Source organism: Rhinoderma darwinii, chromosome 13 (assembly GCF_050947455.1).
Source record: "Rhinoderma darwinii isolate aRhiDar2 chromosome 13, aRhiDar2.hap1, whole genome shotgun sequence".
In the NCBI taxonomy this organism is placed as follows: domain Eukaryota; kingdom Metazoa; phylum Chordata; class Amphibia; order Anura; family Rhinodermatidae; genus Rhinoderma; species Rhinoderma darwinii.
The window spans coordinates 63,230,708-63,242,847 of record NC_134699.1 but is presented as its reverse complement, the minus strand read 5'-3'; the positions used below and the strand labels follow the sequence as shown (position 1 = coordinate 63,242,847).

Here is a 12,140-nt window from a genome sequence, read left to right as displayed (position 1 = left end):
GATAGATAGATAGATAGACAGATAGATAGATATGAGAGACAGACAGACAGATAGATATGAGAGACAGATAGATCGATCGCTAGATAGATAGATATGAGATAGATAGATAGATAGATAGATAGATAGATAGATAGATAGATAGATAGATAGATAGATAGATAGATAGATAGATAGATATGAGATAGATAGATAGATAGATAGATAGATAGATAGATAGATAGATAGATAGATAGATAGATAGATAGATAGATAGATAGATAGATAGATAGATAGATATGAGATAGATAGATAGATAGATAGATAGATAGATAGATAGATAGATAGATAGATAGATAGATAGATAGATAGATAGATAGATAGATATGAGATAGATAGATAGATAGATAGATAGATAGATAGATAGATAGATAGATAGATAGATAGATAGATAGATAGATAGATAGATAGATAGATAGATAGATAGATATGAGATAGATAGATAGATAGATATGAGATAGATAGATAGATAGATAGATAGATAGATAGATAGATAGATAGATAGATAGATAGATAGATAGATAGATAGATAGATAGATAAAATATCCCCTGCAAATGCTGTTCATGGCAGTCTGTATTCTGTCAATGGACTGTTCAAGAGAAACAGTCAGCACATCTCAACTGCCTTTTTGAGCAGTCCATTGATATAATACAGGCTCCTATAAACAGCAGCAATGTTCTGCTGATGTAAATGACAGGCTGTTGTGGATACACAATTTTCTGATATTATTTAAAAAAAAAGTAGAGCTCCACTTTATGGACTCTTTAGCTTGAGGAACTACTGGCGGTTCAGTTTGTTCCGTCACATTTTTCAGGAAAAATTGATAGGTGGTTCGAAGTCCGTGTCCATGGTGCCTCTGGTGGCCACCCTTAAGGTGCCCATACACATAAGATGATGATTGGCCAAACTGATGATTTTGGTGGAACTGTCGGTCTAGCTAATGTGTATGGGGTCTCCCAACTTTTCCGGAGGTAGAATTTGGAATGTTGGATCCTTTATTCTTGCGGGAGATTAGCTTCTGTCAGACCCCCATCACTCTGTCGAGCATGCATGTTATTGGTGGGGTCAGGAGGAATAGATGTCGGCCCAACGATCGTGTATGGGCAGCTTTAATATGGAGAATAAACCTCATCTCAACATATGGACATTCTTTACTGTTCAAATAATCGAGGTTCCCCCTCAGAAGACAGAAACCAGCCTGGTTTGTGATGTTAATTTAGGTTGACTCTCATTGAGCTGCTAAATAGTCCCCGGGAGAGGTTAATAGAGATGGTCGGATTGGACTATTGTGAGTTGTTAAGAGCCGTTTCCTGTAGATATCTTTTATACTGCTATGTTTATAGTAGGTCCATTCTTATCATTAGGTGCTCATTGTTTCATAGTATGTTATTATTAATATTATCCTTTGTTTATACCATACAAATGGCCACCATCAAAGGCGAAGAACATGGAACTACTCTAAAGGGGGTTTTACACTGGCCGATTATCATTCGTATAAAGCTCGTTGCCGATAATTGCCCTGTGTAAACATGGCAGCCATCAGCAGATGAACCAGCAAACGCTCGATCGTTTTCTGATCGTAACGTTTTAAAAAAGAGAAATATTATCGTTGTCGGCAGCACATCTTGGTGTGTAAACAGGGAGACGCGCTACCGATATGATGATAATGTATGGGGACGAGCGATCGGAGTAACGACCGCTCGTCCCCATCCATAGCTCTGTGTGACAGGAGCAAACGAGCGCCGATCAACAATGTCTCATTGATCGGCATTCGCTGCCCCGGCCGATTGTCGGCCGGTGTAAAAGGCTCCTTAAGAGCAAATCCCATTGACGAATTTCATCCACGTTCCTCATCATCATAATTACACATAAACATTCATAATATTATTACAGTACATGGACCTTAAGACCTAACCGAGACTATTTCTGAAGTGATGATTCATTGGCAGATGAATGTTTTGGTTCAATGGTTGAGGAACGGTTCTGGAACGTTGCCTAATACTATACACATGTCGCTTACTACACACGTACACGAGGGAGTCATTAGATTAGAGCTTGTCACTCTACTCTATCTGGTCTCAGTTGAAACTACACCCAGAGTCATACATGGGTCAATAAGAGCAAGTTATTCTTTGTCTTGGTCCTCACGTAGGCCGATCTATGTCTGTCAGTACCTGATGTTCTTGTTATGTTCCTTACCAGAGAAAAGGATACATAGAGCTACGATCACTTTGTTGCTGGCTAATCTGGTGTGCGGAGTCTAAGGAATTTCCCCATTCTTCACCCTTAACCCCCTCAAGGGGATATGGACTTTACTGGCCAGATTACCAGGCCTGAGTCCCTCAAGTAGTCACTGTTTGGTGTCAGGTGCATTGAGGGAAGCTAAAGAGAAGGCAGTCTAATTCTCCATCTAAGGGTGCCCATGAAAGTCAGCCGTACCAACCAACCAACCAACCATTCCCTTACCCTTTAACCCAGAAGTACCCATATGGGTCAAGGATAAGTGACCACTCCTCGCCAAAGCTCCGGGTAACTTGTTTGTGCCTGGGTGTCTCCCAAGCATCTCAAGGGCTCATTCTAAGTTGGTTCCCGCAAAAAATGAAGACTGGGATTGCAGGGGGTTTGAGAAACATAATGGCCACATACCAGAGACTAGTGTTCCCCACAAGTGTTTTTTTGGAGCCACATGTGGGCCCCTGTATGTGGGCCCCTCTCCAGCTGTTGGCAGCTCTAGAAACTATTATGCACCAGTGGAAAGAATCCTATAACTAGGCCATATATTTAATAGGACTTTCATTATTCTGCCCGGTGATAAGGCTGGGTAAAACCGAGGGGAAGTTCATGAAAATTATCCGTCGATCAGTAGGACGCCATCCCTAGTGATGTCAGGCACCCACAGGGCACTTCTGAACCTTGGAAATCTTAATTACTTCCACCATAGAGATTAGTAGTTCCTTGGGGTCAGAAGGTAAAAATGAGGAAAGAAAGAAAAGACGCCCTTAAGATGAGGGAAATGTATTCAGAATATGTGTGCAGAAAATCTCGCAACTCCTGTGCATATGTAAACGACTGTGTGATTGATGTGTATATGTAGAGCTCATTGTCTATCGAGAGTCACACAATGGACTTCAAAGGTGACATACAACTTTTTATTCCCAGGGAAATTGGTCCATCCCTTTCACTGCGTAGTGCCTGTCGTCGAGCAGCGTCAGGGCCTAATATGCGATGTAGCGCTGATGACGTCATCAGTGCTGCGTCACATACAATATGGCATTAGTGCGTTGTATGAGCTGTGGCACGCTGAGAGAACCTGAGAGGACACAGAGGAGAAGCGGTGAGGTAAACATACTTATACTTCATACATATTTAATTGTCTGATGGGGGACGCAGGGGTTTAGTCTGATTGGGGGAGACAATGTGCGGGCCCCAGTACGAGCCTCTACCTTGCTACGTCGCCTTGAGTAAAATCTATGCCATCCAGCGTATATTTCCTCTGTAATTTACGCCAGTGTTCTGGCATAAATTATGATACAGTTGTCATGGCCAGTGTGGCCCCGCCCCTTTACACAGACCACGCCTCTTTCTTAGAAAATTGGTGAGGGTGATTTAAAAAGGCCAAAAGTCGTAATTTGCACCACAACTTGCGACTTTTAGGCACTTTTGCGATTTTTCTACGCCAGAAATCTGCCATAGGAAGGTTGGTAAATTCCATCCTGTATGTATTGAGCGGGTAAGTGATAAGTAAATAGTTTCCTTCTACAGCTTTGATCCCTGTGATTGGTGCTCATTGGACATAGCTTTAGCATAAGAAGGTTGTTGCATATGGCATATTGATGAAACATCGATATACCAACATCTGACACCGAAGACATTTCACAGGTACCAGGGTGATTGGTCTACTAGCCCAAAAAGAAGACCCACCTAGGCTAGGTTTGAATGTGGATCATGGGACAATAAGACCAAGTCCAGACGTGGCAGAAAAAATATGCTGTGGAATTTACTGCAAATCCACACTGCAGATCTGCCACATCTGAGCATACACTTAAAGGGGTTGTCCACTACCGGACAACTGATGACCTATCCACCGGATAGGTCATCAGTACATGATCTGTGGGGGTCCGACACCTGGACCCCGCACCGTTAAGCCTGCGAGCACTGGACGTACATGCTGGAAGCAGTTGGCTTCGGCCCCTTAATAGTGGTGAGCTGCAGTACTGTTCAAGTGAATATGGCCGCTATGCTATGTACGGAGCCAACTTCTTCCTGTTCCGCATATAGCATAATGGGCCATAACGTCCGGTGCCCGGAGATAGCCGGAACGGCTTAACGATGCTGGATACTGGTGTCTCACCGATGATATATGAGGACCCGTACCGATGATATACTGATGACCTATCCGGTGGATAGGTCATCAGTTGTTCAGGAATGGACAACCCCTTTAAGTGACCATGTAAAAAACTACATGCATGATCCAGCAATGGGTCACAATCTTCTCCCTTTCCACTCTGGACTAGAAATTTACTGTCAATCACACTCAACCAATATACAGACTGTGAGTGACCACAACAGATCTCCACAAGAGTGTGTAGGTCTAGAGGAGTCACCCACTAGTGGCATCCCAACAGACTCTGTCCCCACAGGTTATGCCATAAATGCCTGAAAGGTATGGGTCCCACCTCTGGGACCCTCAGCTATTGGGAGAATGAGGGTCTATTTGGAGAGTATAGCTGCTGGGAATAGGCAAACGGGGGTCACTGTACCTCATTCTCCCAATATGTAACATCAGGTATATATGCTTAAGATGGGAATATCCCTTTAATTAATATAGATATTTAATTTAATTAATATAGAATATAAATAATGTACGGCACCCAATTCAGCTGTAACGTGAGGTGCCGATGCAGCAAATTCTTCAAGGAAATACTCACGTGTGGAAACATCATTAAACGATTACTGCATTATTATTAGGATTTTTTGGGAAGATGCCAAACCATACAAAGCAGTGTACACACATAAGAACTGGGCTGTCTCTACAGGGGAATGCTTATGAAATCTGGTGACTATTCCACTGTACTCGTTCATTAGATAGTCCCTCAGACTCTCTAAGTAGTCCTTAGTGGCCATCGTTTAGCAATGCAAGTCGCAGCCAGCGGGTGACACATCAGCTCTCCATGCTCTTGTGGAGATCTGTATATGTCCCTCGTGTTCAGTAAAGTCTTGATCTAACATCTAAGATAGTGGAAGATGGTCACCGTTCCTCAGCACTGGTCATATACATTAAAGTCTTCTTCATGGCCCCAGATAATTTTGACGGTATCTTGCAACAATTGTATGGGCATGTGTATGGGCCTGATTGTCCCCGATGAGAGACTTGGAGTTAAATCTTATTCTGTTAGATCACTAGGGAGATAAGCAGCGCCAGGTGTGCCTTATCTGTTATCCTATCCAATCTAAATAAGCATGTATATGGGGACGTCAGGGAACATAGCCCACATGGGCTGATAGTTATTGTATGTGTATGGGCAGCCTGGAGAAAGTCTTTAAAGTAGTTGCCTGCTTCAGAAACCCTCTATTAAAATCCCTTATTAGGGTGGTTTGAGGTAAAGGAAAAATACCCGTGATCGAGCCCCTTATTAGCTACTTTAGGATTTCTGTTCTGAAGGACTGCCTATGTCCATTGAATTTAATAGGCATGGATTGTTGCCCTGTAGAGTTGTAGTTAGTTTCTGATTCTCCCACCATTAAAGGTGTTGTCCGGCCTATCCTTAGGATAGGTCATTAATATCAGATCGGTCCAACTCCCGACACCCCATCGATCAGCTGACTGAAGGGGTCACGGCACTCGTTGCCGCAGATTTTTCCCAATTTACAGGCTCAGCGCCGTTCACATCTGGAGTGGCTGTGACTGGGATTGCAGTTACGGTCCCATCCAGTGTGCTGATCGGCGGAGGTGCCGGGAGTCGGACCCCCACCGATCTGATATTGATGTCAATAAAAAATGCCCGGACAACCTCTTTAATAGCTCTACCATCAGTTTGTCCCTGGACAACCCCTTTAATTGGCATTGAGTCCCAATCAATATTACAGGACCCATAGGGGTTGTCACCCAGCTTTCTCAGACTCCTTAATGGCAGATCTAGCTAGTTATTGAGCCATATAGAAGAAAGCAATCACTGCATTAGTATATAGATTTTTCACTCTGAAGTCTGGAAGGACAATTTTTTGGTGATATTTTGGGGAGTAATTGCCCTACAGTTTGTGCGTATTTCGGGCAAACTTGTCGACTATTGGGATCTGCAATTCATCTACAGTGTTAAACCCATCTGGAATCTGCAGCTGGCACATTAAGGAGCAAGTTAACCAAATACTTCTGTCCTGTCTGCAAGCTCCGTTCAGGTCAACAACGTTATACAAAGATCTGGAGATTATTACATTTACCCGGACGTGGGTCAGCGGCCTCCGTCTGGGCAGGGATTACTTTATACATATAGTACAATGTCGCTTCCTCTTCATGTTTTTGCATATATCGAATTGTACATGGAATGTGAGCCCTGTTCCTATCGAGCTAAGCATTGCGGAGGAGAGGACTTTAAAGGGGTTCTCCACTTTGGACACTCACTTGTTAGAAGAATCCCTTAATAATAAGCAGATCAAAAAGAGTCCTCGTGCTTCGACCCCCAGAGATCGGCTATGATCTGTAGTGAAACCTGTTTAATTTCCCTGCAGTGCCACCACAGGAGTAATTAAGCATTACACAGTAAAGATTCATATCAATGGGTTGTCTATGTAATACAGGACAGGACAGGTCCTCCAGAGCGAGAGAGACAGTAGTCTTGGATACCCACCAAGTATATACTAATATACAGGGAAGTGAGCTTAATGTGAATATTCACTCCTGAACACCATTTATCTATCTAAATAAGGCCACAACTTCTGTGCTGATTTTATAGGGGTTGGGGCTCCATTGTTGTGATTCTGTGCTCCAAATTTCCTGCAGCCACCACTAGGGGGAGCTTAGGAGCTTACTGCATATGATTTATACATTGAATTTTATAGTAAAACAGTTTGTAGTAAGCTCCTCAGCTCCCCCTAGTGGTAAATCAAATTAAATAAAATATGTTATTTTGCCTATCCCTACAGTCTACATTACTGCAGATTCCCACGTGAATTCTAAAATCATGATGTCTGAAGCTTGTGCTATTTCTGCTGAAATGGGTCATTGCATAGCAACAGTCCATTCATAAATTGGTGGACAACAGTAGATCTCCATCACCCAATGCTATCAGCAGTTGTCACCTAGACATGCTTAGGGCCTCTTCCTGCCTACGAACTTTGGCCATTGCTCTAACTTCAGATTAACCAACGTATGGCCCATTTTTACTTTTTTGGTGGAAATGCCTTTAGGGTTAGATGAATTTTAGGACTAAATAATCACTTAGGTGTTCGGCTTTTGACTTTCATTAGAATCTACTTATAGTATTGTCCTTTGCAAATTGTCTTCGAAGCCCAGGACTACACTATGCTGCGTAGGTGATCTTCTGGTGTACAGTTCACTTCTGGGTCTAGAGGACTAGTTTAATTTCGTAAACACTTTTTCCAGTCCCATACCCCTCCCCTCAGTTACTATACCATCAGGCAATGCAGTCAAAACATGGCCCGTTATATGAAGACCTTACATAGGTATGGGTCCATCGGTACCGCCGTGTAGCCTCCTGCCAACTCAACTATCATGAAAGAATGGGTCACGTCAAGGATCACTAATGGTCAAACACCTTGGTTAAAAAGTTCCCAACTTGTTCGGTTCACTTGTCAGATTGCCCGTCCCTCCTTCTTTAGAGTCTTCTTTTGGAGCCCACATCTCCGAGTCTGAAGAAGACTTTTCTTGTCTTTGCCATACATTTCCTATCTCCGGTCCATCGTTCGTACGTGGCGGATCCTCGTAAGTTGTACGTTCTTTGACTACTCTTGTAATTCTTCAGACAATGAAGGGATCTCTGCCAACTAGTGACCAGTCAAAGTTTAAATGATACTAGAGGAGCCACGTTACTACTTGGCCGGCGAGTGGGAAAGATGGATAGACTCCCAGCTCCATGCCAAACCCAGTAAGTAAAAAAAAACAGGTTAAGCAGCATTCAGTGATTATTCATGTCAGTCCCAGGAATTGCTCCATTGGATGATGAGGAAAATGCCTTTTGCACAATGTAGAAAACACCCAGTTCTTTTTCAAAACCACGTTGTTGTTGTCTTCTTCTGCCTTCAGATTATCACACCGGAGAAGACGTTCGGGAGGAGGACAGACCTTTGACTCTCCGTGGCCACAACCAGTAAGTCCCACTATTAATGATTGACAATCAGGTCACCAGGTGCAGAACAGGCGACTGGTCGTATTTTGGCTGTGCGGAAAGAAATCAGTTTAATATGTAATATTTTTAGAGCTAGAATTTTTTTATTTTACTTTGTGATGTTTTACGTTGGCTTAGATACAACAGCTCAGCAGACTGTATCACACAGGACAGGCTTAGATACAACAGCTCAGCAGTCGGTGTCACACATGACAGGCTTAGATACATCAGCTCAGCCGACAGCATCACACATGATAGACTTAGATACACCAGCTCAGTAGACAGTATCACACAAAATAGGCTTAGGTACACTGTGCATCACACATTATAGACTTAGATACACTGGCTCAACAGACAGTATGACACATGATAGGCTTAGATACACTGCACATCAGATGGTATCACACATGATTGGCTTAGATACAGCAACTAAACAGGCTGTATGACAGGATAGGCTTGGATACATAGCTCAGCAGACAGTATCACACATGATAGGATTAGATAAATCAACTAACCAAGCAGTATTACATATGATAGACTTATATACAGCTCCTCAGCTGCACAGTATCACACATGATAGGCTTAGATACACTGGCTCAGCAAATAGTATGACAGATGATGGGCTCAGGCACACTGGCTCCGCAGCACAGTATCACACATGATAGGCTTAGATACACCAGCTCCCCCAAGAGTATCACACATGATAGGCTTAGATACACCAGCTCCGCCAACAGTATCACACATGATAGGGATAGACAAACTGGCTCAGCAGACGGTATCACACATTATCGTCTTCAATACACTGACTCAGCAAACACTATCACACATAAAAGACTTAGATACAGGAGATCATCAGACAGTATCACACATAGTAGCCTTAGATACACAGGCACAACAGACAGTATGACACATGATAGGCTTAGGTACACAGCTCAGAAGACAGTATCACACATGATAGTCTTAGATACAGCAGCTGAACAGAGAGTATGATACATGATATGCTTAGATACAGTGCGCAGCAGACTGAATCACACATAACGGGCTTAGTAAATTGCCCTTGGAAATTACGTTTGTTAGAAAATATGGAGGTCCTGCTTAACTTTTAGAAGAGAACGTGGGAGCTTCATGTCAATCATTGACTGGATAAGATGTATTTCCCACTTTCTTTTCAAATTGTGGCCTGAAGCAGCTGAGATTTGTATTAGTATCACCAACAATGCCTCCATAAAGTGCCAGCCGCAGTGCTCCCATGTACTGCCATGAAAGTGCTGGCATAACAATGCTGGCCACAGTGCCATGAAACACTGCCATAACAGTGCCAGGAAAACCCTAGCACTTTGTAGAAATAATGGACGTAGAGGAAGTTTTTCTCAAATTATTTTTGTCCCGAACCCTCATAGCACCTGAACATTCCTGTCTAGGAGTGCAGCCCATCATTTTTTCTATAACCGTGCCAGGCACAGTGCCCCCAAACACTGCCATAACAGTGCCCCCCAAACACTGCCATAACAGTGCCCCCCAAACACTGCCATAACAATGCCAGCCATAGTGCCTGTAATAATAAGAGCTGTAATAATAGTGCCAGCCGCAGTGCCCTCAAACTCTCCCATAACAGTACCAGCCACAGTGCCCCCAAACACTGCCATAAAAGTGCCAACAATAGAGCCCCAAACACTGTCATAAAAGTGCTGCAATAGTGCCAGCCACCGTGCCCCCAAACACTGCCATAAAAGTGCCAGCCATAGTGCCCCAAAATACTGTCATAAAAGTGTTGTAATAATAGTGCCAGCCGCAATGCTTCCAAACCATAACAGGGCTAGGCACAGTGCTCCCAAACACTGTCGTAAAAGTGCTTTCATATCGGTGGCGGCAATGCCCCCGACACTGCCATAAAGGAGCTTTCACAACAGTCCCGGCCGCAGTGCTCACAAACATTGCCATAAAAGTGCTGCCATACCAGTGCCAGCCACAGTGCTCCAAAACACTGCCATGACCGTGCCAACCGCAGTGCCCCCAAACACTGCCATAACAGACCTGACATAACAGTGCCAGCTGTAGTGCGCTCATATACAGCTATAAAAGTGCCAGCCACAGCCCCCCGAAACACTGCCGCAACAGTACTGGTGTAACAATGCTAGTCACAGTGCTCCCCACTCATTGACCCCCCCAAACAGCCTCATTCAGAACATAAAATTGCCAGCTAAACAAGACCCCATGCGTTGCAAACTACAATATAACTTATGTGTATTATATAACAATAAAGTACAACAACTATATGATAAAGAACACGTGATTTGATACCATTACTTTAAAATCTCATTGACCTTTTTTCTTTTTGCTTTATAGGAAAACAATAGACAAAGTTATAAGCCATGTTGGGTGAAGAAAGTGCCAAGGAGACCCCTACAAATGAGTGTCCTGTGTGTTATGAGCGTCTACAGAACCCAAATATTTCTGAGCGGAGATTGAGCTGTGGTCATTCGTTCTGCCATGATTGCCTGGTGAAATATCTCATGACGGCCAAAAAAGAGGGTTCCATAAAAAAAAATATCATATGTCCACTGTGCCGCTATGTGACCTTCCTCAGCAAGAGGGGACTTATTCTGCCACCAAAAACTGGAGAACTCAATCAGATTTTAGAGGTTCCTCACAGTCCTTCCTGTCTAACACATTCTGCTATAATAGGAAACGCTAACACGTTGGTTATACCCATTCCTGAAACAAGTGGGTATAATAGTTCTGAAGACCTTTGCAGATGCACATGTTCTGATGATACCAGCCCAGATCTAATAGGTCATACATGTGGCTCTCAAGTGTTTATCATCAGTGATCAAGGCCAACCCATGGAAAGCATCGAGGAAGTGGTCACCACCACCACTGAAACACACCACGTAGACGCCAGGGTGAACTGTTGTCGCTCACCATCTTTAATAATGATCTTATTGCTGATATTTCTTGTGGCTGTCTTGGCGGCAGTTCTTCCATGGATATTGTTGGTCAAAAAAACATGAAGACAATGTTGCCCAACTTTTTAAGGCAATGGTTTTAGACCAGGAGGAAAAGTGTACTTGGCACCACTAAATGTAGTTGAAAACATCTCAATTGAGGTGACTAATTGATATAGGAGGTGCAGAGGTAGCAGTCAGACACGGGCCTTAGTGCCTAAGGGGGCCTATAAGCCCCTCTGCTACATAAATGGTACATGGTAGGTATATGGGCCTGGTTACAGATTTTGTATCGGGCCCAGAAGCTTGAAGCTACGTCTATGGGTGACCATAACATCTAGGCATATAATAGTCCTCATATGGATATTGTAGAAGACAAATTTCAGAGATAGGGATGTCTTCTTGGTATAAGTAGGTTGGATAAACAAAGATTGGATTTTGCTGGAGAAAGAAAGATGGCGGGTGGATACAATACCATGGGGATGTGTTGGACTGTCAGACACTTCAATAAAACATGGCACCTTCCGCATCTAGACTTTTGGCGAAGGAATTTCCTTCTAACCTTTGAAACAGGTCACCTATGACAGGTCTATTGTTCCATTAAATACCTCACCGCTGACCTTTTCTACTTTTATTAAAAATTCAGATATCTGAAAAAAACATGAAGAAACAGTGGACTGGTATATCATAATGACTTTCGAGAACTATTTGAGAAATACAATGTTCGGAACATACATTCGTCACAATTATATATCTGTGCTAAAGATTCCAGGAGTCTCAAGGAAAGGGAAAAAGCTGTGAAAATGAATGAATCTG

The 12,140-nt window shown here is 43.1% G+C and overlaps 2 protein-coding genes across 2 annotated transcripts in view; one reads left to right on the top strand and one right to left on the bottom strand.

Moving 5' to 3' along the window:
• NDEL1 (nudE neurodevelopment protein 1 like 1) overlaps positions 1-7,965 on the bottom strand; it is a 97,221-nt gene extending 89,256 nt beyond the window's left edge. The window contains exon 1 of the mRNA XM_075846183.1: positions 7,714-7,965. The gene's annotated coding sequence lies outside the window, so the exon portion shown is untranslated. The remainder of the gene's footprint in view (positions 1-7,713) is intronic.
• A 332-nt stretch (positions 7,966-8,297) lies between these two features.
• On the top strand, positions 8,298-11,390 carry RNF222 (ring finger protein 222). Its single transcript, XM_075846186.1, has 2 exons — positions 8,298-8,361; positions 10,726-11,390. Exon 2 carries the CDS (start codon positions 10,752-10,754, stop codon positions 11,388-11,390), a length of 639 nt encoding a protein of 212 aa, XP_075702301.1. The 5' UTR covers positions 8,298-8,361; positions 10,726-10,751.
• The last annotated feature ends 750 nt before the right edge of the window (positions 11,391-12,140 follow it).

What these genes read in the sequence shown, in the direction of transcription:
- RNF222 (XM_075846186.1), top strand. Translation starts at nt 10,752, where the DNA reads ATGTTGGGTGAAGAAAGTGCCAAGGAGACCCCTACAAATGAGTGTCCT.